The sequence below is a fragment of the Biomphalaria glabrata genome, chromosome 14 (assembly GCF_947242115.1).
Source record: "Biomphalaria glabrata chromosome 14, xgBioGlab47.1, whole genome shotgun sequence".
Lineage (NCBI taxonomy): Eukaryota > Metazoa > Mollusca > Gastropoda > Planorbidae > Biomphalaria > Biomphalaria glabrata.
This window is the reverse complement of record NC_074724.1, coordinates 24651257-24677463: the sequence shown is the minus strand read 5'-3', so window position 1 is coordinate 24677463 and position 26207 is coordinate 24651257. Positions and strand designations below refer to the sequence as shown.

Below are 26207 nucleotides of genomic sequence, written 5' to 3'. Positions count from 1 at the left end.
GATTTTATATCTCTAGATCTAATATTATCAAGTAGATTGAATAAGTGAAGATCCTTTTATTCAAATACAGAACTTTAAATATTAACTAGGAAACACAAAATGTATTGTACAGTATTTACAAAAGTAAACTGTGTATCTAATATAAAACATTCAAATTCACCACTAGATTCTAACTCAAAAGTAATACATCTTAAGCCTATGAAATTTCCCGCTAGACTGAAGAATTTAGATTCTCTATTGCACGTCTTTGTTCTCCACCTAGCATCACGTTTCTTACTTCCTGTGGCTTTCTATCACGTGACATGCGCATCTTTGGTTGGAGTGACAGATGTCATCACGTCATTGGAAAAACCCATGTCTGACCTCCAACCTATTTATTTTAAATTAATAAAATATTTGACAATGATACGTGACATTTAAAAACGTTTTTACAAGTATTGACCTTGTGTTTTTTTTTTTTCATACTATAACTATGTAACATCAAATCCTAAATGCTGTTTGTAAGATCATTGGCATTAAAGAAACCTTACATGTATTTAATAAAAACATTCTTAAGAAAAGTAAAAATAGATTTTAGCATAAAAAAACACTTTGAGTCACAAGTTTAACATTTACAGTCATAGAGAAGATACACAACAGAGATCACAAAAAAACAGACTCAAGAATTCTTTTATTAGTTGAATCATTCAATACAATCCAGCTTTCTGATATAAATCTCACATGAAATGTTTGAAACTTGTATGAACATCTATTTTGCTTGCTATTATTATAATGTTTTGTTATGTGTAATGTACGACTAATTACCCTTAAGAAAAATAATGATTTATTATTATTGTTACTATAACTTTGTTCTAGAGTAGGGTAGCTAAGGTGTAGTTGTAAATCTTAAAAGGTCTGCCCAAAAATTAACATTTGTGTCATTGACGTCTACTTGTGAACTATCCTTGGCAACATTTTAGCAATTATTTGCCTAGATTATATTTTGAAATGTTATTTTAAGGTTTTCTTCAAAATTTAAAAATGTTTTTTTTTTTTTTAATAATTCTATAATTTTTGGTCTTCATTTTTTTATTTTTAGATAAGCCAATATTGAAATCTCCAAAATTATTTATAAAAGAAGAGACGGCAACCGATCGATCAAAAGCATTTAAATGTGGAGAGATAGAATTTTTAGGAAAACCACCAATTAGAATTGTTTTGAAGGTAATGGAATCAGTTTTAACCATCTGTTTGTACTGTTTGGAAGGTAATGGAATCAGTTTTAACCATCTGTTTGTACTGTTTGGAAGGTAATAGAATCAGTTTTAACCATCTGTTTGTACTGTTTGGAAGGTCATAGAATCAGTTTTAACCATCTGTTTGGAAGGTCATGGAATCAGTTTTAACCATCTGTTTGTACTGTTTGGAAGGTCATAGAATCTTTTTTAACCATCTGTTTGTACTGTTTGGAAGGTAATGGAATCAGTTTTAACCATCTGTTTGTACTGTTTGGAAGGTTATAGAATCAGTTTTAACCATGTTTGTACTGTTTGGAAGGTAATGGAATCAGTTTTAACCATCTGTTTGTACTGTTTGGAAGGTCATGGAATCAGTTTTAACCATCTGTTTGTACTGTTTGGAAGGTCATAGAATCAGTTTTAACCATCTGTTTGTACTGTTTGGAAGGTCATAGAATCTTTTTTAACCATCTGTTTGTACTGTTTGGAAGGTAATGGAATCAGTTTTAACCATCTGTTTGTACTGTTTGGAAGGTCATAGAATCAGTTTTAACCATCTGTTTGTACTGTTTGGAAGGTCATAGAATCAGTTTTAACCATCTGTTAGTACTGTTTGGAAGGTCATAGAATCAGTTTTAACCATCTGTTTGTACTGTTTGGAAGGTAATGGAATCAGTTTTAACCATCTGTTTGTACTGTTTTAGAAACAGAAATAGTTCTCTTTTGTTACTTCTGTTACCCTAACCCTAGTCTTGTACTTAGTTATTACTTAAAAAGAAGATAATAGGAATTAATTTTCTTCATAGCCTTTGCTATATTTTCTTATCTTCATAATTTCTTAATGTCAAATAATTTATAATTTTAATATAAATTTGTATGTCTCCAATATTTTTTGTTGGGGATGGGGATCTCTTCTTTCATAAGTTGAAGTACCCTACAACTATTAAACAAAAATAAGCTTAGGCTTTTTTATCTGTAGGCCTTTCTGTGACCGTTTCACATCTGCACGCCCTGCAAACTTTTCTATTACAACATTGTAGATTATTCTTTCATTTTGCATCTCATCAAGAATTGTGGATGTTTTATGTGTTCTCACTTTCTCCTAAAGCATGTAGATCTATAATTGGGCTTACTTTGTGTTTTTCAACTGCTCTGTATTGAACTAGATTTAGTCTGAAATCTACGTTAGATCTCAGTTTAGGTCATAATAATTAGTTTTATGGCTGTCTGGCATTAGATCTAACAATCACAACAGAATTAGTAAATAAGAAAGCAACTTTGACAAAACTGCTTTCTTGATCCTTATTGGAAATTTATTGCAAGGACTCTTGTTTTTAATTAAAAACAACAATATTCCACAAAATAGAACAGACATACAGATTTTGGCCTACTAGATAGCTGTCTGGTCGCCTTAGTGTCATAGGTTCAAACAATAACTTATGTTAGATGTCAACAAAATTTAGATCTATCAATTTACTTTAAGGTTGATTTAGTTTATATCTTAACCTAAATTGAAATGTATACTAGTTATTAGATCCACATTTAGATCTAGAGCTAGGAGGTGACTATCTAATCAAAATACTATATAAAACACTGCTAAAGACTGTACTGAAATCTAGATCATCATCATCAAACTCCATTTGAGTGAGGGCTTGAGAGGATAAATCCTCTCTTGCAAAAGTCTTGGACAGAAACTCTGCTGTTTTGTGTAGTCATTAGCTTCAAATTACAAAAAGCCTCATTTAATCTTACCTTAAATAAGTACAGAAGTTAAGTACCCCTTTCAGATCTAGCAATCTATAGGACAGATGATGTAAAGGTCATATGTTTTCTATGGCATATTGTAAGTGAGAAGGATTCATGTGGCTGGCACAATGACCAAGAGCCTTTACGTTTCCCCAACTAATGTCAGGTACTCATTAGAGTTGGGGGGACTCAATCTTAGCATACTGCAGTCTGTGTTTTTATTTCTGTATAATGTTTTATATCCTAAGTTTTGTTTTGTGTTTACTTCTGTACTTCCAGGCATCCGATGGAACAATTCTACCTTCAACTTTCATTGATGGCTTTCAGACTTTGACAGTACCAGCTGAGCAAAGTTGGTAACATCTTTTTTTAATAACTGAAAATAATTAGGGAAACAAATTTGGATCTGCTAAATGTGAGCTGCAATTGATACCTTGTAGAATCTCTATCTTGTCTGCTCATAAAAGTTTCATGTGGCGACTGAAGAGTCTCACCTCTTCTCTGCTAAGTCTGATGATGTGATTAGCACAATGACAATTACTGTAGGAAAGAAAAATAACCTAGTCATCTTTCAAAGTGGTGAATTTCGTCTCTTGGATTAGAAGAAAAAAAAATGTTCTGTTTTAAATTCCAATTAATTTTTTCTTAAGTTTACTGAGGTGCATTTTACCAATCTGCTTAGAATAGGACTTCATTATTATATAGTAAAATTCAAGTAAGTTATCAAATTATGAATCCATTTTATGTTTCTGACATGTTTAGATTATGACAATGTGCTCTGTGAAATAGACAGTAACTCAGAAGGGTTCCATTGTGTACCACAGGCTGACTTGGAAAAATGGGAAGGTACTGACTTAAAGACTGGAAGTTCAATAAGAGAAGGTATGGTTTTGAAATATCCCCACAGTGATATATACAAGATGTTGCTTTATTTATCCTCAAACAACAACAAAAAGTTGTAGATAATATTACCATATACATAACTGAGATTTTGGTGCTGTGTGGTTATAATGTTGTCGTAATTCTTCACAACCTGAGAAACACTGTCCAATGATGTGTCACTGTCTAGAGAAATAGACAATCATAGGCTAAGGTCAACCGCACTTTTGGCATGACTACAAATAAAAGCATGGTGGAATGTGTCTATTCAGTGGTTCTCACCACTCTTCTGTATGACTCTGAGACCTGGGTGCTTTATAGAAGGCATCTAAAAGCTCCTCGAATCCTTTAATCAAAGGTGCCTTATGCTGGAAAGACTACCGTACATATTCTGTAGGAGGCTGATGCATACACTACTTGCCAGTAGACACCTGCACTGGGTTGGACACTTATCCCATATTGGGGATGACCATAGGCCAAAGGTGGTCTTTTTTGGAAAGCATAAAGGAGGACAGTCCTCAGAAGTCCTTTAAAGATCAACTCAGGCACCATTTTGCCCTCGCTGACATAGAGCAAAGCAGCTGTTAGCCGATAGCCTTTGTGCCTGCTATTATTCACCATTTAATGAAATGCAAGTGGAGTAAGCAGTGGGGATAATTTTACACTTGGTCATTTCCAAGAGCCAATAACCACACAGGGGAATTTGGCCACAAAGTCAAAGTTTTTTGTCAGAATGTTCCTTCTCTTATAGATAGGTTGCATTATTAGTCAAGGCTGACTTGTCCCATCTGGTTAAATGCTAAATAAAAGCTGCATGTAAACGATGTCCAGACATCTACATTTAGTTTTTCACAGAAGCCAGCTTATCAAACATACGAGTGCTCTCCCATATTAAAATATAAAGATGATTGCTACCTAGCTGATCTATGCAGACACCAAGCAGTAGCTTCAATTTGCCATCATTTAATTTGCTGCCTCGTTTGCAGGTAATGCTTCAGAAGTCCCCAAACGGAACTTAACCAGCACCACAAATTGGTGTGAATGGCCACTTCCTTAATGTTTTCAACCAACGTTACGTACATGAGCAGCAAAGTGTCCAATGAAGTGTCACAGTTTAGAGAAATAGACAACTCTGTCTCTAAGGCCAACAGCGCTTTTTGTCACCTCTAATTGCGAGTATTGTTGAATAGGTCTCTTCACCTAACAAAAAAAAAACGATTTGTATACAGCAGTGGCTCTCACCACAATTTTGTATGGCTCTGGGACCTGGTTACCCTATAGAAGGCAAATAATGCTCTTCAAACCTTTCCATCAAAGATTCCATTGCTCCATAATATGTGTACGCTGGGAAGACTACCTTACAAATACCCACGTTCTACTGGAGGCCAGTGTGGACCAAATAAATGCACTACTTACACGCTGAGTTGGACATTTACCACAAAATATGAAAGACAATTGCATGCCTAGGGCGATCTATTTTAGCAAGCTTAAAGGACAATGGCGTAACAGAGATGCCTTTTCTAAGTGCTATAAAGATGAACGTAAGTGCCATTTTGCTCTCACTGGCATAAAGGAAAGTAACTGGCAACAGATGGTCTCTGAAAGATACAGTTGGAAAGCTCTCACAAAGTCTGCCCTACTTACTTTTGAGGCCCAGAGAAAAGCCCTTGTAGAAAACAGGTACGGAAGGGATAAAAGAAAACTTTAATAGACCCCCCAGCAGGCTACAGCTTTGTCTGCATCAGATGTGGAAACATTTGCAAATTGCAATTGGGTTTTGCTTAGTCATGGGAAAAACTGCAATCATCTTTAATCTTCAGAATCTCAGACATTGCCATTATTATTTTATTAAGTACTTTTAGATTGGAAAAGATAAACAAAAACATTCAAAATACTTTTTTTTAAAGACAATGTCTCCATTATACAACTTATAGAGGGATTGTTTTTCTCTTAATAACTAATTCTCTTAATAACTAATGAATGTTTGATTCAAAACAGAGAATCCTGGTTAAGCGAATGTATAAATCTATTACACTTTATAATATTCCAAAGGATAGGCCTTTAAATGTAGTCTTAGAATAGAAGATTCCAATCCCATCTTTAATAGATACTTGACATTAGTTGGAGAAAGTAAAGGTGGTTGGTCATTGTGCTGGCCACATGACACTGTCGTTAACCATCAGCCATAGAAACAGATTTGCTTTACATCATCTGCTCTATAAACAGCAAAGTCTGAAAGGGATGCAAACAATGTTTCTTTTAAAGAAATACAGATCTATTTTATTTAGACCTAGACTCTAGATCTGACAATGAAAGGAATGCAGGTTATATTTAAAATAAAATACTGTGAAAATAAGTTTATCTGAAACTGGGATGGGACTTATTTTCAATTGTTGTATTATTAAACTAAGTTATGCATGTGTCTAATGAAAACCTTGGACAATATATTTTTCCATATCTAGGTCTAGATCTTTCAGATCTAATGCCTCTCGGATGCTATACAAAGTATTTAGAGTCCCTAGTAGAGAATGATTTTAAAAAAAATATATGCATACCCTCTAAATTCTACTCTATGTAATAGTTTTATGTCACTCAAATATGTTCCATTGTGATTTTTCTTTATTAGGAGGCATCGATTGGATCTACATTGTGATTGGCTGTGTTGGGTTCCTTTTTCTAACAGTTGCTATTGTAGTTATTGTTGTGTTATGCAGGAAGATGCAGCCTGAGAAGAAGTACAGTGCGTAAGTTAATTTTGTCTTTTTGGTTTGTCTACTCTATTTCTGTTCAAGTCATTTGTCTACCAAGTCTGTTTCTAAGAATAATATTAGTCCATTCAGTTTAATTGGAATTTTCCTGAGGTGGGTCAAGTGGAAGTGATTGACTTTCCTTGCAAGACTTTATCTTGTCTGTATCTCACAGACATATTTTAGTGAAGGAAGCATTGCATCCTGAAAGACTCAAAGCTTTGTTTCTACAGTGATGCCACACCTCTTCTGAAGAATGTGCTGGCCTTTTTCTTGCTAGATATTTCCATTATGAGTCAGTGTGTGTAAAGATAGATGGTCGGCAACATATATCTTCTGTCCATGTATTCATTTAGTGTTATATTTGAGTTTGTTTAGACTTTTCCTTGAGCTGGCAGGTATATACACAAGGTATGTTAGAGTATGTAGGGACAAGACAATATCTCTATTGTCCACTTCTACAAGCTTTGTTAGAGTATGTGGGGACAAGACAATGTCTCTTTGTCCACTTCTACAAGCTTTGTTAGAGTATGTGGGGACAAGACAATGTCTCTATTGTCCACTTCTACAAGCTTTGTTAGAGTATTCAGGGACAAGACAATGTCTCTATTGTCCACTTCTACAAGCTTTGTTAGAGTATGTGGGTGTCAGGGGTTCTAATTATATATATACTGCCACTGCTCTGCTCTGCTTGTCTCTTGTCTTGTTGTGTGTCTTAACTTGGCTCACTAGGGGTTTTCTTGAATACTAAATAATACTTGCTTGATACTTTCTTGGTTACTCAATTATAAGTCATCAATACTTGCTTAACTCAAATACGAACACTTAATATACATCAACTCTAACTCCTTATATTCATGAATATCGATAATACTTTAATACTTAATAAAGCACACAATTATATCACTCTTATGAAATAGTAATACACAAAACACCAGTCCATCAACTTATAAATATATAAATACCAGTCCGGAAAGTAAACGTCCAACCTTCCTGAACCGGGAGCAAGACCTTACTGACTAACACATTCTCTCGCACATTCAACGAAGACTTAATCACTCAGTTCACAACACGTGCAACACTTAGCATTCATAACAAGGGGATATAACAATCATACCAAAATATCAAACTAACATTCATTCTCGCCATACCTCTCCCTGACAGTGGGGACAAGACAATGTCTCTATTGTCCACTTCTACAAGCTTTGTTAGAGTATTCAGGGACAAGACAATGTCTCTATTGTCCACTTGTACAAGCTTTGTTAGAGTATTCAGGGACAAGACGATGTCTCTATTGTCCACTTCTACAAGCACAAAGGATACTGTCAAGCTTGTTACAACCTTAATGCCAGGAAAATCCCTGCACACATATTCTGTTCAAATTAACCCATGGATTTGTGCCTGAAAGTGAAACCTCAAACATGATTTTTAAGTGAAATAGATACAAAATAAAAAGTGATGTTGAATAATGAATCAATGCTTTTGTTACCTTAAGCATAGCAGTAATATCATGTCCAAATGTGGATGCCCAATACCTTTGGTGAGATTCTTTCATGAAAGTTTGAAAGTGTGTGCTCATGAGATGGAAAAAGCATTAGATCCAGTTGCCATATTAAACAATGTTGTGTTCTGGCCCCCATGCTGTTAAGTACTGCACTTTGTATTTAGGGAAGATGACAGTGATGGAGTTAAGTGTATGTCACTGCTCTGGTGTGACATTTAACTATGCATGTAAGTGTAGATGCTTACGCCTGGTCTCACTTGAACTGGTGTACTACTTTTCACCTCTCCTGACTACTTTGTTCAACACAGCATAAGGAATAATTATATCAATCACAAAGTCTCAGAATAGCAGACGTTTCTTTTATTGCTCTTAAATAAGATACATATAATACTTGCAAATCCTGCCATGAAAAAATACATATTATGCTACACATACGTCCAAATGAAATATTCTTAAATTCACAATTTATACTAGATCTCAGAATCACTAACATTATACACTCACAGCAGAGAAAAATACATACATAAACTGTCTTATATAAACATAACTGAAATGTCTTGAATAAACATAATTAAACTGTCTTGTTTAAGCATAATTGAACTGTCTTGTATAAACTTACTTGAACTGTCTTGTATAAACATAACTGAACTGTCTTGTATAAACATAATTGAACTGTCTTGTATAAACATAATTAAATTGTCTTAAGTATAATTGAACTGTCTTGTATAAACATAACTGAACTGTCTTGTATAAACATAATTGAACTGTTTTGTGTAAACATAATTGAACTTTTTGTATAAACATAATTGAACTGTCTTGTATAAACATAATTGAACTGTCTTGTATAAACATAATTAAACTGTCTTGTTTAAGCATAATTGAACTGTCTTGTTTAAGCATCATTGAACTGTCTTGTATAAACATAATTGAACTGTCTTGTATAAACATAACTGAACTGTCTTGTATAAACATAATTGAACTGTCTTGTATAAACATACATAAACTGTCTTGTATAAATATAACTGAACTGTCTTGTATAAACATAATTGAAATTCTTGTATAAACATAATTGAACTTTTTGTATAAACATAATTGAACTGTGCTTCCTAACCATATCTCAACTGTAACAAACAGTTCCACACCAATAACAAAGTTTTGTTACTTATATTTTGAATTTATCTCTGACAGCAAAGAAGAAGAAGCAAAGCTGGAAGTAGGTAGTGCTGTTGACATACCACAGAGCAGAAAAGCTGATGGTAGTAGCTCTGGCAAGAAGTCACCAATCTACAAGGGCTCTGAGACAAATTATACTGCCTCCAATAGTGAGTACAAGCACATAATCTCACTTTGATTGACTTACTCATTGTTTAGAGTCTTAGGTCTGTCTTAGTACTGAGCACCATCTGTTAGTAAGAGGAGAGTTGGTTGTGGACTGACCACACATTAACTATTTTTCTCCATAATTATTTACCACATTCTGGTGGAATCAACACAGGTATCGTCAGTTAAGAGAGAAAGAGTTAACCCTTCTTAAGCTTTACCTGCTCTACCCACACGCTTTAGTTTGTACATGCCTTCAGCCATAAACCTTATTGTTTTGTTAACACAGAAAGTCTGTTTCATGCATCAAAGACAGCTGCATGGAAATGATTTCTTGAGTTTATTATAGAAATGGTCACTAACATTGTTGAAGTTTAAAAAAATTGCTTTGATCCTCAATTGAATAACATATGAAAGAAAATGTATGAATGGGCATGAATGTTTTAGTCTAGATGGTAATCATCAATAGTGTACTGGTAATACAAGAAAGTAAAATAGTTTTTATGCAGGAAGTTTGAAATTTAATCAGTTTCAATTAATTCTTTGCTATATTTGTCAATGTTGTTACTGGTCGTTCACTCGTAGCACCAAACTGCTGGTAGACAACTAAACCATTGTAGGCGCAATATATTTTAACCCTTAAAACTTCCAGTAATTAAAATATCTTCCTTGTGAACAACAATGACGACAATGCCACCTATGTTGCATCATTTACAACCAATTGCTAACCTCTTCCCACTGTCACCACACACACACATTCAAGAATTGTTTAAAACTTTTGGCACAATTGCACTCAGGATTATAAATATGGCTTTAGGAAATATAGATCATGTGAAACACAACTTATAGGACTAATTGAGAATTTTTAAAAAGGTTTAGATAGTAGTGAGCAAATAGATGCTATCATATTAGATTTTTCCAAGGCTTTTGATAAAGTTCACCATCATAGTTTGCTTAAAAAATAAAAATATTTTGGCATTGATGGTCCATTGCATCAGTGGATTAAAGATTTTCTGACAGTTAGAGAACAATCTGTAATAATAAATGGCTCTAAAGCAACACCAATAAAAGTAAACTCAGGTGTACCTCATGGAACAGTCTTAGGTCCACTACTATTTTTAATTTACATAAATTATATACCAAATTGCATTAATTCAGGAACAAAAGTCAGATTATTTGCAGACGATTGCATAATATATAAAACAATAAAAACAACACAAGATACAGAATTTTTACAAAGAGAATTAGATGAATTACAGAAGTGGGAATCAAATTTGAGCGTGTCTTTCCACCCAGAAAAATGTCAGTTATTAAGAGTAACAAAAAAACTAAAACAAATTCCACTTATCTTATTCTTGGTAAACCAGTAACACAGACTAAAAACTCAAAATACCTAGGTGTTATAATAAATGAAAAACTGTCATTGAATCCCCATATTGATGAAACTATAAAAAAATTAAACAAAGCATTAGGGTTTATTAAAAGAAATTTCTCTAAATCAAATAAGAACATAAAACTAAAATGCTATTTAACGTTGGTTAGGCCAATAATAGAAATGCATCCTCTGTTTGGGACCCTTCAACTCAAGAAAATATTAAGAAACGGAAACAGAAACAAAATAGAGCAGTGAGATTCATAACAAACAAATATTCACAACTGACTAGAGTAACACCGTTAGTAAAATCACTACATTTAGAAAGCCTTCAGGATAGAAGACTTACCGAAAGTAAAGTAGCAATGGAGCATGGGATGGGTTGCCTGAGCCAGCCAGGAAAACCAGCAACTTGGCAGAATTTAAGTCATTGGTTAACTTGCATGACTAGATGCATGACGCGTAGGATGTAATCATCTTCTTTTTTAAAGTAACATCTGTATTATATAAGATTAGAAGATAAGATACACAGCTTAGACTCCCATCTATTGATTCAAGCTTGACTTGTTATGCTTGGCTTTGTTTTGTGCTGCAAAAATAGCATGTTTTATCTCCCTAACCAGGAAACAGCTACCCACGCTTTCAGCCTGCCCAGCAGGAAGATTATGAAGAGTATGAAATGAATGGCAAAGGTGGTTCAAGCGTTGACCATCCGCCTCCAGTGGCCCCCAAGTACAGAAAAAAGAGTGAACCCATCTTGGACGCCAAGGGAAATGAGGTCAGGCCGCCGGAGAAGAAGCCTAGGAGTATCTTCTTGACACCTAGCATGGAAGAGCTAGATAAAATCAATGAAGCTGTCAGGGGAGGTAAAGGCAGTCAGCCAGCAGGCACAATGGTTTAACATTGGCGTCTGCAGAATCAAAATTTTTTTTTCTGCCAACATTCGGTTTAAATCTCCTGTCCCATCACTTGCTGCATGGTCAAAATAAAAGCAACACTTGCATCAAGGCTTCTAACCTGTAATGATCAATTCCATTTTGTCTGCCTAGAGTTGGCTTATTGCTGATTGTAAGAAATGGTTGCAATGAACTGATTAAAAATTGTGCAAAACTGCAACTCATTGTACAGGTTTTTATCATGTGTAAATATTTGAAGAGGTATTTTACTATGCTCAATGTTATTTTGTAATTTGTAATGTGATATTATATCATAGGAATGCTGGTGCAAGTGGAAAGTAATTTTGTACTAGACATCACTGGTGCCAGCCAGATTGTGACTAGGATCAACTAGATATTATTGATGCATTTGATTTTTCAAAGATGTCTAACCCACCAGTCCTTGTCTTGTTTTACTGTTTTGTGTGGACATCAACGTTTCATGATTTTTGTTGACTCCATTCCATCAGTTGTTGTGTTTGAGTCAAATCAGATTAGTAGATAAGTTTTTAGTTTTAATATTGGCTCCAATTTCTTAAAGCAGATGAGCTGCCTCTTTGGTGTAATGACCCAGTCATCAAATTGAAATGGGTGATAGTGTCCAAATATAATTTGAGCCCTGCGCCCTGTCCTCGGGTTTGAAATCTTAGTCTACAAATATTAAAAGGAAGATGGAAGACTGGCATGACAGCTTTAATGGTAATGACCTGAGTACGGAAAAGAAAACATGGTCAGTGTACTGAACTGATAAAATTTAAACCCAGCATAATGTCATTCAATAATGTCAAAAGTCTGGACATCCTGCTGGCCACTCAGTTCACTCCAATGCCAGTTGCTTAAAGAATTTCCCATTTTTTAAATGCAAGAATAAATTTGAAATTCTAAAACATTTTTATAGATTCATTAAATTTTGTCGCATCTTCTAAAATAAAATAAAAAATATTATTTTACTGAGAGTTTGAGTGCATTGTGGCTTAAATTTATGGTAGCTATTGTCTTACTATTATATATCTATGAATATGAATTAAACTGCCTCTGTAAATTGTATTAACAAATTTCTTTTTTTTTTATCCATTTATAAATGTTTATTCAGGTTCCAGTTTTCATTTTTTTTTTTTATGTGTTTAATCTATAATTATCAACCATTATGATTATCCTTTTTTCTTCAGAAAGGGAAACAGGGTCATTAATCCATTTGTGTGTACAGTTTATAATAGTAACATTTATTTGCTTAGTTTACTGTCAGAAGAATGAATATTTCTGCCTTGACTGTTGTACAGAGTGAATTATATTTGAACATTTCAGAGAAATGTCTCTTCCTCCATCCCCCCAACATGTCTTTATGACTTCAAAAATGGAAATCTCTGAGCAATGAGCCACTTAGGAGACCCCATAGCATGATAAGAAAAAAAATTTTTTTAGCAGCATTGCCAATTTCTAAGAATTGTGTTCCAAGACTTCTAAAATGAACTGACCATTTGATGTTATCAAGAGACGTTCATTTGATTGGCTTGATGATCTGTCCACACCTAACAATTGACTGTCTCATTTAGACTTTTAATTTGGGATAACTTTGAACAATATTTATATGAACTAATTTTTTTTTTATATGACATTAGAATATTTTGAAAAGTTAATTTAATGTCAGTCTGCAATACAGACAGTGGCCACTCTCTACTGTAAGACAAACCTTTTTCTTATTTTTTTAATAAAAACATTCCATGCTTTATCCTTTAAAACAACTTCATTTTTGGACAATTGCTACATCCCCCTGGATGTGGCTTCTGATGTGGTAAAAAAAAAAGTAAAGTTTCCCCTTTCTGACCTTGCAATGTTAAGGTCTGTCATCTGTTTCTTTGGCCAATGGTTAACGAGCAGGGTTTTATGTGGCCAGGACAACGACCAACCGACTTTACTTTTCCTTAACTAAAGTAAGGTACCCAATAGAGCTGGGTGGTCTCAGGGGCGCCTAAAAATCCTGAAATTCAAAATCACAGTTTACACCGACATTTGAACCCAGAGCCTCAGGTTTGGAAGCCAAGCACTTAACTATTCGACCACAGCGCCGAATTTACAGATATTGTCTTAGGCACTATATATATATATATATATATATATATATATATATATATATATATATATATATACCAGTACAGTGGAGTCTTGATAATCCAAAATGATTGAGACGAAACCCAGTTCAGAATAATGATTATTTCAGATTAAGCAAAATTATTTCTAAATTAAACCTAGCAAGCATTGGTATGAAATACAACTTGTAATTACATGTAAGGATGCAAATGATGTGGATGAGTGGTAACAAGCTGATGATATTGGTCATGAAATTTTAAATGATCAGCAGATTGTTGAAATGGTTTTGAAGAGCTAGACAACTCATATGAGAGTGAAGCAGACGATGATAGCGAGCAGAGTGTATCCAACATGGATGCTACAGTTGCCTTTGATGTAGCACTTGACTACATAAAACAACAACTTTACCCCAGCATGTTTTGTTTTTGAGGTGTTGACCTAATTTCACTTCAAAAGAGAGGTCATCTTCTCTTAGACAAAAAAACTGACCATTTTAAACCAATATAGTTTAGAACCAATTTTAGTGCCGTACATAATACAGTTTTTCACGGTTCTTTGTTTTTTATTCCTAAAAATAACATTTCTGTTTCACATTAAGTGGACTTTAAAATTACCAAAGTTTGAATTATCTGGACTCCACTGTCTGTGTATATATATAATCCAGGATAGTACACAAGTTTGTATTTGAGTACCAGCTTTTTTCTTCATCTACATTGTTCCCCTTGTCTCAGCCTTTTACACTATCCCAGTGCTTACTGTGTCTTCCCATTACAATGTTCACTAGCACCAAACTTCTTCACTATCCCAATGCTGACTGTATCTATAGCAGTTGTTTTTTTCTCATTTACATTATTCCAATTTTCCATGTGCCTATAGAAGTCTTTGTGGCTGTATCCTGATGTTCCATATGGCTATAGAAGACTGTATCCTAGTGTTCCATCTGTCTGTCTATAGAAGACTGTATCCTGGTGTTCCATCTGTCTGTCTATAGAAGACTGTATCCTAGTGTTCCATCTGTCTGTCTATAAAAGACTGTATCCTAGTGTTCCCTCTGTCTGTCTATAAAAGACTGTATCCTGGTGTTCCATCTGTCTGTCTATAGAAGACTGTATCCTAGTGTTCCATCTGTCTGTCTATAGAAGACTGTATCCTAGTGTTCCCTCTGTCTGTCTATAAAAGACTGTATCCTAGTGTTCCATCTGTCTGTCTATAGAAGACTGTATCCTGGTGTTCCATCTGTCTGTAGAAGTCTATAAAAGACTGTATCCTGGTGTTCCATCTGTCTGTAGAAGTCTATAAAAGACTGTATCCTGGTGTTCCATCTGTCTGTAGAAGTCTATAAAAGACTGTATCCTGGTGTTCCATCTGTCTGTTACATTTTTTTGTTCCCTTCAGCATCAGTGTTGTTTGTTCTCAGACATATGCATTTATTGAGTTTCTTTTCTGACTTTATTTTGCTACAAAACAATCTTGAAGTAACCATATCATTTCCCTTTTTTATTTAGCTGCTTAATGTTTTGATACACTTATTTCAAAAATAATGGTTGATAAAATTGTTATTGTTTTTTTTTATAGTTTTCTTCTAAGTTCCTAAGTTGTATAAAATATTTTTTTTTTTTCATAATTTAACTGAGCTTGTTTCTTCTTGTTCCTTTAGATAACTACTTAATGTAAAAAAAAAAATAAGCTGCAATTGACTGTTGATTTTTCATAGTTTGTCAAGTAAAATGGCAACTCCTCAAAATTATTGTCTTTTCTTTTTTTCTGAAAATTATCAGTGATTTCTAAAAAAAATATTTTTTCTCTTTTGGAATAAATCATATGTAATATTTATAAAAATAAACTCTACTAAAATCTAACTAATAGTTTGTTTCAACATAAACTTTCCTACTTGAAAGGTATAGACAATCAACAATAATTATAATCCTGATATAAAGATGGTTGTAACAAATCAGTTGAAAAAATATATTGAGGCTTTAGTTGTATTTTTGACTTTGTCATTCCATAGTCGTGTGATTGTTTAGAATGTAAAGGAAATGGTTGAACAGCCTGAAGCTCTTTGTATATACACATATCTATCTATAGTCTCTATGCTTAACTTTGTTCTATTTGATTGAACTTATCGGACTGGTTTCACTAGTTCCATTCATCAGCACAACTTGACCATCACTATATCATAGATTTTAACAAGAATCACAAGATGCTTTACACAATAGCCTGCTGAGAAAAGCCAAGAATGTTTTGTTCACCATGTCAGCAAATTAGACAGCAAATACCGGTATATCCAATCTGATGGTACAGCAAGTTGGGTTTAAGAGGAAACAAATAGTTGTGTGCAATCAAAATTGTTTGTAAACCAGCAGTTCCGCTTTTTTTTTTTTCTTTAACTGATTAGAGATACATTTTTTTTATTGACCTAGAATTATATAGTTCAACGATAGTACCTATGTTTCAATCGAGTTTTGATTTGTATCATTACTTTTAGGTCATAACACATTATGTAAAGGTTATACATGTCTTATATACTTCTCATTTTAGTGCTGCTCATAGATTTGGCTAGATTTTGTTCTAGGTACTTGTGATCTAGATATTAAAATTTGAACTGAAATGATAACTCCAACATAAACATTTTGTTTCAATACATTTAATTTGTTTAAAGACAGATGCCTAGGTTAGTATGATTAGCTAGAATGTCTCTCTTATTTATTTTTAGACATAGATATACTCATTTTTGTTTTGCATAAATTTGGAATTGATATTTGTAAGTGAATGAAGTTTTTTGCTTTTAACACTGTATAATTAATGATTGTAGACAAGGACAGAACAAAGTGTGAACTAAGTCCATGAGTGGTTTGATTTCAGCTTATGTGACTAACAGCATTGCATGTTGTTCTTGGCTACATTGCCAACAGAGTTTGCATTTTTTAGAAGGGAGCTTTTTTTTTTGTTCAGTGTTAGATGCAATTAAGTATTGGTTTATAAAAGTGAGTGACTAGGTTTTGTTCTTTGAAAATACATAGGTTATAATAGTCTATAGAAATTAATACAAATCATTGTTTTCAAATTACGTGTTTTTTTTCAGGGGAAGTTCATTTTCTACATATGATAAGATAATTTGAACGCAGACATTGATGTTGTAGTAATTGTTAAGTTGTGACTAGTAAGTCTGCTACTGTACTTGATGGTCCAACAGAACCTGAGATGTGAACGCTCAAGCAGTGGTTTTTTTTTGGTAGTGATTGCACAGATATTGGATTTATTGTATCTTATGAATCTTGGCTGATATCCAAGATTTCGTTCTTTTGCCAAAAGAACAAAAAAAGTTTCATAGTTGACTATTACTCACTCATCAAATGCTATATGAACAATTTCTGTGAAACTTTGTCTTTGAGCTGTTTTTCTTATTTAATTATAATACCAAGCTGACCTTATGCCTGCATATCTACATGAGTTTTTGTCCTCTCATTTGTGACCTTTGCCTTTTTATGGAACTCTCAACAATAAAAACAACAAAATAGTTTGGTTGTTAATCAAGTGTCCTTTGCTTCTTACAGCTCTTTATTTGCAGCCATGGCTAATCATTTGAAGACTGGATTTATGAAAGTGTAAGATTTGAGTTCATTAAGCTATGAGTTTCTTTTGTATAAACTACACAAAAATAACATTAATATGTATGTAAAAATGAAATTTTAAATGCATCTTAAGTTGCTTTTTTTTCTGTTACTTGCTTTCAGCAAATATTTTTGTGTGCGCCAAATGTAAAATAGCTACAAATATTTTATCTTTTACTCATATATAATTTCAATAATGAATCTCAAGTAAAAAGTTAAAATATTATCAGTGTAGAAATATTTCTCTTAGCAAAGTTGTGCAGCATCCTGTCAATTTTATAAATATTTTAAGATTGTTTAATAAGAGTAGAAAAATTAAAAGCAATTAATGTTTCACTTCTCTTCCTATACATGTTAATTTTTACACTTAAAAAAAAAAAACCTCTACATTCCAGACTTTGTGATGAGATAGTGAATTTGTTTTTACAATGACATTATTCTTAAGATTTATGAATGATACAAACGACTGAACTGTAAAACTTTTGAAAAGATTTGTTTTTTTAACTGAAAATTCATTGAAATAAATACATTTTGTGTTTATAATGCAATGTGTGCTGTGATGTGTTTACACTACATAAGTTAAAAATAAGTCAAGACATTAGTGACTAATTTTTAATTAACACATGCTACAAACAAAAGAAGAAAATGTTTACAGTGATTAACATTCTAAATAAACCCAGAAAAGCAAAAGAAGTCCTACCTAGGGTTACTAATATCATGTTACTAATATCATGACATAGTATTCCTACAAACAGAACAGCTGTAGCATAAAAAGAAAGCACAAGAAAACAAGTATGTCAATCCAAAGAATGATTAGATTGTTTGAGCTATTGTGCAAACTCTGTTTAAAATAAAATAGGTACAATGTTACTGAATAATTTCACAGGCAGAACAAAAAAAAGCAATGCATGAAATGAAAATAAAGAAAGGTTCGTTACTCTAATAAAAACTTTCATTTCAGAGCATAAGTGAGATTCAATTAAAGAGATTTAAAATGCTAGCAAGTAAATATTGTTCATTTGATTTATTTTTTTTTAAGACTGATGGAATGACCCAAGTCAAAGCAACAAAAAAATAGAAAAAGACAGTAATATTAAGAGATGTACATTTTTACACAAGAATATTTGGCTATTGTATAAAATAATATCATTTTATTTCCAAGAGATTCAAAGCACCCTTAAATACAAGGGAACTCTTGGTGTTAAGACTAAAATATAAAACTCAAATGATTCTAAGTTGATGCATGTTAAAAAAAGTGACATTTCAAGATAAGAAGATATTGAAGCATTTTGTCATCTACTCAAGCACAGACAATTATGAGTAAAGATTATAAGCATAAAATGATTTTGCTTATCATTGTAAGATTAAACTTAGTTATCAAGGTGCAAACCACTAGAAAGTCATATTACAAATCAAAAGAAAAAAAGAAAATAACTTCCATGTGTTATATGTGTAATATTTTCAAGAATTATTAAGATAAAAAAAATGCAACTAACTAGGAACAAATTGATGAATTTGGAATCGCATTTCTTGATGATGAGCAAATATTATCATATTTTCTGCACTTGCTGAAACTATAATCCTTTTTGTAGTTTGGTGAACAGCAGCACAAAAAAACAACTTACCCTGCCAGCAATTATTTGGAAAAATAAAATTGAAGTAGTGAAAGCCTAACAATAAACAGCTAAGAATATCCAAATGAAAAAAAAAATGGTGACAAAGAAATATGTTGAACAGTAATTTGTACACCAAGTGCTGAAAAGTTAAGACAATAGAACACAATGATGAAATACTTTATGACTTTTTTTTTTCAATTGAACAACCCATCAACAAAAAATGGCGGTGACTGTTAATTGAAACAATGACACTGAGCTTGTATGTTTAGTATCTATTGGTTGCTGGGGGATTGAAAGTAACTGCTGCTTGCTGCTGCATTTGATGCTCAGAAGTCATTCTCGAATAGCCATTGGGCATAATATGGCTGACTCCATCAATAATCTAGATAGAAAAAAAAATCATATTTAAAACATGACAATAATAAGACATTTAGCAAAAACAAAAATTAACTTGTGTTTCAAAGTAGCATTACAAATTCTTGGAATGTCTTCTTTGTCTATCTTCAATCCCATTAGTTCTGAGTCTGTAAGTTGAAAGTTCACAAGTGACAATAACAGAACTCAACTTGAATAAAGGATAATTAATACATCATGGATAAGCCCATGGTGGAACCCCTCACATTTCATTCTTCCAATTTGTCTATCATTTTTGTAACAGCCACTTTGTAAAATTTAACAGAATGAATGAATTCAAATCTCAGTCTTACAAGAATATGGAATCTTGCCTTTAGTTCCACCAGTCCTTTCCTACCTAAACCTTAATACAGACCACTGAAACACATCCCATTAAGAGTAGCCTACATTTAAATATATTAAAATTGAAAGTAAGCAGTATGCATGTAACTATGTATGATAGAAATTAAAACCAGTTTACCAATCTTGATGAAACTTAGAATAAACGCTCCTTAGATACTAGCGGTAAACCTAGAATATGTTAAGTAGCCCTATTATAAAGTGAAGATCCTAAAAATAATGTTATAACCCTGGTGGTGGCACAGCACTAGACAAGCGGACAACTGTGACGAGTTACGACGGTCAGCCGAGACGAGTGTCAACATGATGGTTCGGGAAGGATCGGCGTCATGAACAGAGCTCAGGAGCGTCACGAGGGATGTAGTCATGTGATGAAACTAGAAACGTCGAGCGATGTTCCGTCTGGTTTGAGAAGGCCAGCAGGGACCCTATATAAAGAGCGGAAGTGTCGCAGTCCGGACGGTTCCGAAAAGGGGTTCAGAGCCCGGTTCACTACAGTCCGGTCGATTACAGCACAGTTCAGTGAGGTACTGTATGGAGCATTACGACGGTTCAGTGCGGAGTACTATCAAGTATAGTTGAGACGAATGGCGTCTTGATCTTGGTCTGTGATCGAGTCCAACACAACAAGCCCAGTGTGTGAAGTCAGTCCTGAACAGTTGAACCCAGTGCAAGCCCGGAACGAGATGGAGAGCCCAATGCAAAAGTTGATACGGTGGTACGGTTGATACGGAGAGATATTTGTACAGCCTTTGTTATGAGTTGCCAATTGTTCAATAATTGGCTGTAATTTATTGGACATTAAACTGTTACGTTACTTTGGAGCCCTGAGTTGTCAAGTTCTTTAAGTTGGTGGTGTAAGGTGCAGTTTGCAGAGTCTGGATAGTGAGATTTGTAACAATAATTTAAAAAATTGCCTAACTCTGTGGACACAATATTGGATCTAGACCGAATGGTCCGCTTGACATCGAAAGCTCCATTTATAATAATGCTTACATGAGCAGCACGGGGATACAAATCAAATAAGCTTGAAAGGCCAAAAACAAACAAAATATTAAAGGCGTATTGTTGAACATGTTAGCCATTAATAAACTACGTTATATAATACAACAATTATGTCACCTTTCCCTAGATTAGTAAGTAGCATTTCATTCGCATTTTTTTTTTATTGGCCAAGGCTAGATTTATTCATTCTGATCTAATTTTAGAAGTGAACGTACAAAATATAGTCTATACATTTCACCAAATTTACATTCAAATGGGTGTTTTAAAAAACATTTTTAGAACTACACATCACAGCAGTTGTAATAAGTCTTTATTTTAGATTGTATTTAGAAAAAAAACAACTTTCAAATTACTATTAGAGGCCCACTTAGGTATATTTTTTAAAATTATTTTATTACAACTATTAAGGTATATTTCAAGAAAATCTACATGTATAATCTATTATATTCATTAATTATATTTAAAAGTACATAAGCACACACTCCACCTTGCCAACTTATTTTCTAGATCTAGTACGGTAAAAAAAACAACAACTAAAAAACAATAACAAAAAAATACAACGTATTTATAACAAAACAAAAAAAAAAAATTCTGCACCAATCTTGAAGAAACTTGCCATGAATATAAGAAAACAAAAGCTTAATTCAAAACCCGAAAAAAAAAAAAGCCGAGGGTAAAATAGCTAGTAGTAGGGCTTTAATAATAATCTTTATTATCCCTAAGGAAATTTGTCTTACAATTTGTGCATTACACCAAACAAAAAACATTATAACTATAAGAAACCAAAGTGTACATTCACACCAGACTCACTCATAATTTATATGTGACAAAGTTTATACCAGATTGTTCTTATTTAATGATTTGATTGCCAGGGGAACAAAAGAGTGTTTGTGTCTGTTTGTATTTGCTATCGGTGTCTTGTATCTTTTTTGTGATGGTAAAATCACAAAATCCTGACACAAAGGGTGATTCTTTATTTCGAGGATCTTGTTAGCTTTTTTATAGATGTTTGTCTCAAACAACTGCCCAAATGGGGTTTGTTTGCAGCATTTAGGATTCTATAAAGTTTATTTTTATTTTTAATGCTCAGATTAGTACTGCTAGTCAGCAATATGTTGTCCAGGACTCTTTTCTGCAACCGTGACATGGTGGCCATTGCCTTGGCTATCCTGTTGTGTATGTCTTTGTCCAATAGAGGGCACTAATGCACACCTTATGCGTTGACACAAAGCAGTTAAACAATAGTATTTTAAAGGCTGGCTTCACATTTTCACAAATAATTAGCCCTGACTATTTTTATTTTTTTTTTAATATTTCTCACCAAAACATAGAATTCTATTTATACTTACCTCTTCCCTTTTTAAAAAAAAAAAAATACAGGTACACATAACAAAGTGTAAGAAAAAAATTCATGATACAATTATAAGCACCATGTAAACTATTTAAATTCTCTCCCCTATTTTTTCTTAATTACATCATAAGTTACTCTTTTTAGCGGCCCCCGAAAGGGGAAAAGACGCTATTATTTTTGTGCGAAATGTCTGTCTGTCCGTCTGTCCCGTTTAGATCTCATAAACTAGAAAAGAAATTGAAAATCCGACATCACAATATTTTAGATCATTCAAAGTTCTGATGTAACGGCTACTTTTTTTTTCTGAAAGCGAAAAATCTAATTTTTAAAATCATTTATGCAAGCAGTTTTTGAAAGAGAAAAAGCTAATTAGTATGCATCATAATTTAGACCTAATTTAAAACGAATAGTAATCTTGTAAACTTCATTTTCCTAAACTTTTTTTTTATGGCAGAATTTTTTTTTTTTTTTTTTTTTTGAGAATTCGAATTAGAGATTGAGCTTTTTCAAAACAATTAGATCAATAATAAGACATCAGTTAGGGTTGGAATCTTTGGGCGCCTTTGAGTCCAATCAGCTCTAATGGGTACCTGACATTAGTTGGGGAAAAGTAAAGGCAGTTGGTCGTTGTGCTGACTACATGACACCCTCGTTAACCGTAGGCCACAAAAACAGATGAACTTTACATCATCTGCCCTATAGACCACAAGGTCTGAAAGGGGAACTAGTTAGGCCAGGTTCACATCTAACTTTACATTCACTTTCACCTATCCTTTGATCTGCTGGACCGTTGGGGCACTACAAAGATCGTTAACCTTCTTTCTCCATTCTTATATCTCATTTGTCTTTGATATAATTTCATTCGGATGTTCTTTCTGAAAATATTGAAGCCTGCCTGGGTGGACCACTTCGGGGGCCGATTTTAAGTTTGTTTCCACACAAACTGTCTTTTGTAACCTTGTTTGTTTGTTTTTTTGTAAACCAAAATAAATTTTTTTTTTCTAAATTGGCAAGGTGGCCCATTGGATCACTACAAACAAAAAAATAATTAATATCTCCTTTCTTTAGAATGTGGTGTTTTGTGAATTTTATACATTTGTATTGTTAGGATAGTATTGTTATATCTACATGGAGGCCAATACGAGGAAAGCGAAAACAGGGACATCCTCGTATAATTTGGTGCCACACTTTCATGGAGAACCTCAGAACAGTAGACACCAGGTGGGAAGAGGCTTCAGACATTGCCAGTAACAGATCATTGTTCGCCCATGCGTTGAACGGCGTGGGAGGATCTAAGTCTTAGTAGGGTTCACAAGAATTCATGGATTATCCAACTGCCAAATTCTCTTGGTCAGAATACAGCTTCCGCCTCTGTGTGAGATGGTGTGGCTGCTTGTTTGATTGGGCTAGAGGTTCTTTGATTTCCTAACCCTAACCCTAAGACTTGGATACATGCAATGAAGTTGGTTCCCAGGCTGGGTACAAGTATTGCTGTTTTCATCTATCTGCTTCTTCTAACGAATGTTTCCAAACGAGGTCATTATAAGCCACATGAGCAGTAATCCTTTGGAGATGACTTCCATAAAAATGGGAAGCAATATTTATTAGGATGTTTTAAATTCACCTATCAAAAAGTAATACTCTAAAGCCCACAAGTATAGTTTCTAGCTAATACTTACAATTCCAGCGAATGGGTTCATTGGTGAGGCAAAGCACAAAATAAAGGACACAACAGTTATGATTGCTGCCCCGGCAGCAAAGACGAAGAGAGCCCAACCAAAGCCTTCCAGATTAAGTTTCATTGCAAAACCATCACTTGTAGTACTGACAAAAAGTCCAACAACTGCAAGGCCACATGCACCTAAAGTGACAAAAGACAAGGTAAAAAAAATATTCCTTCTAAAATTATTATTTTGGAAACAAAAATTTCTGTATTCCTTTTTTAGACAAAGCTATTTGTGCTATTAAAAGTGATAACTGCCAACTTTCATATTTTATTACAATTTTTACAAATACTTTCCTTTTAATAATGTTCTCTAGAGCTCATTCTGCCAGCCAGATTTCTTCCTTAAATAAGCATATCTCCAACTGGCAAAGGGAAGGAAGGGGGAGGGGCATGAGGGTCTGACAACAAGGCAATGCTAATCAATTTATTTTTCAAGGGACAAAATATTTTTTTTTTAAGTTTCATTGTAGTTATATATCCAGATATATTTCCCTTGAAGACTATTAGACTTAATTTGACATGCCTATTGGTGCATCTTACGTTTAAAGCTAGTACAACCTTGTTTTGACATAAGCTTGTCTTACTAGAAGAAAAAAAGGAAATGAATTTCTGAAGATGGGGCCTTGCTGGGGAACCTTACAGTGCTCCCTGAACTTGTGCTGGCTGGAGGGGAAACCTACTGCCTCTACAATACCAACCCTAGAAAGAATTTCTTCTAGTATATAGAACACTTTTTTAAAAATTTCTAAGGTAACACTTTTTTTTTTTAGATAATGGACAAGCTTAAATTCCCATTAGGTACGTGAATTTGGTTTCCAAACATTGTAAAAAAAGTATATATATGCAAAGAAAAACAGGAAAATAGTCTTATAATTACAAGTGTCTCATTTCATTTGCTCATTAAAATCTTCCCCCTGCCCATGCTTACAGAGCTTCCCCAGATGCCAGATAGCTAATGGGGACGTGAAAGTTTCTTTATTTTCTGAGAGGCAGCCAAGAAAGCCATTATGGCTTAAACGTTCTCTGTGTATTCTAAAGTGATGTGGTAACAAAGCATTATTTTATTAAGAACAAATGAGATATATATGTTTAAACTCAGTTTCAGTAGAGACTCACCAGACAAGAAAGCCATTACTCCATGGCAGACAGTTTTTCCCCCTTCACAGCAGCAGCTCCTGCATAGGGCAGCCAGTGTACACACCAAGGAGAGGAACACACTCAGTACAGCGAGCCCTCGAATGGCCCAGTCTTCAACTAAAAGTACGAAGAGAACAAGCATTTATTTTATTTTTTTTAAATATGGAGGTCACAAAATAATATAGAAAATGTAGGTGGCAAATGTGTCATGCTTATCACAATGAAGGAACTAATAACATTCAAATACTGACACTTAAATTTACACAAAAAAAAAGAATAAATAGTTAAAAAGGTTGTTAAATTATAAGGTCGTACATTTCATACAATTGTTGTGCATGGGTCAAAAGGTCAATGCAAATTACAAGGTAAAGATAATGAGAATTATGCTGAAGAAGAGGTGATAATTTCTTTTTTTTTATTGTCAATGAGCAAAATCCACTTTTAAAGATGCTTTTTATAATAATAATAAAATAATATTTGTACAAATTTAGTATACTTTTGTTTCCATCCAGTTCATAAACATGGCACTCTCTCCCCACCAAGATGACTTCTTCGCAGTACCACCAGAGTCCACCATACATCTTGGCTAGTTCAGTTTTGGGCAAATTATTCAACACTCCATTGAAACTCCCAAGATCAATGTTGGATGTAATTATACTGGAGTCAATCTGAATAGAAACAAAAATGAAGGATATTATTATCACTGCAAACTGTAGACCAGTGTTTCCCAAACTTTTGACCTAAGCATACCCCTTCTAGAATTTTCCTAACGCTGAGTACCCCTGGCCCCCTCCCTCCGCCCCCTCTCTCAAAGTATTTATTTTACAAATTTATTTTAGTTTTTAAGGCCTACATACACAAAATAATAATTACTCTACCACAATTAAGCATTGAATTAGTGAGTTTATTTTTTGCATGCTTCATCAACACATCAAAAACATTCTTTAAAAAAGGGAAACCTAGTTTTTACATTGAAAATGTGGGCGTGTAGACCGAACTTGTAACATCCCTACCCCCTATCCAATTCCTGATCTTTGTAGAAATTAGTTTAAAATGTAAAAAAAGCACTGTGTTTGAGTTTGTAAAAAATTAAAATAAATAATTTAAAAAATGTAAAACATGATATTTTATTCTAATTTATACATGAAATGGATATTTGGAAAAAATCAGCATAGTTAACTATGTGCAATGCTACCCTCT

The 26207-nt window shown here is 33.6% G+C and overlaps 2 protein-coding genes across 11 annotated transcripts in view; one reads left to right on the top strand and one right to left on the bottom strand.

The window, feature by feature from the left end:
* LOC106055190 (uncharacterized) overlaps positions 1 to 19130 on the top strand; it is a 45725-nt gene extending 26595 nt beyond the window's left edge. For 2 of the 4 annotated variants that reach the window (XM_056010972.1, XM_056010973.1), the window contains exons 4-9: positions 1079 to 1203; positions 3243 to 3315; positions 3726 to 3845; positions 6469 to 6586; positions 9282 to 9415; positions 11409 to 19130. In XM_056010972.1, the coding sequence (XP_055866947.1) occupies positions 1079 to 1203; positions 3243 to 3315; positions 3726 to 3845; positions 6469 to 6586; positions 9282 to 9415; positions 11409 to 11686 (848 nt within the window). In that variant the 3' untranslated portion in view covers positions 11687 to 19130. Of the gene's footprint in view, positions 1 to 1078; positions 1204 to 3242; positions 3316 to 3725; positions 3846 to 6468; positions 6587 to 9281; positions 9417 to 11408 lie in introns of all 4 variants that reach the window. The other 2 variants (XR_008774842.1, XM_056010974.1) reach the window with 2 other exon arrangements.
* LOC106055203 (uncharacterized) overlaps positions 18018 to 26207 on the bottom strand; it is a 29723-nt gene continuing 21533 nt past the window's right edge. For all 7 annotated transcript variants that reach the window (XM_056010982.1, XM_056010978.1, XM_056010976.1 and 4 more), the window contains 4 exons: positions 25504 to 25675; positions 24987 to 25124; positions 23824 to 24005; positions 18018 to 19417 (listed from right to left, as the gene is read on the bottom strand). In XM_056010982.1, coding sequence (XP_055866957.1) covers positions 19301 to 19417; positions 23824 to 24005; positions 24987 to 25124; positions 25504 to 25675 — 609 coding nt within the window. In that variant the 3' untranslated portion in view covers positions 18018 to 19300. The remainder of the gene's footprint in view (positions 19418 to 23823; positions 24006 to 24986; positions 25125 to 25503; positions 25676 to 26207) is intronic.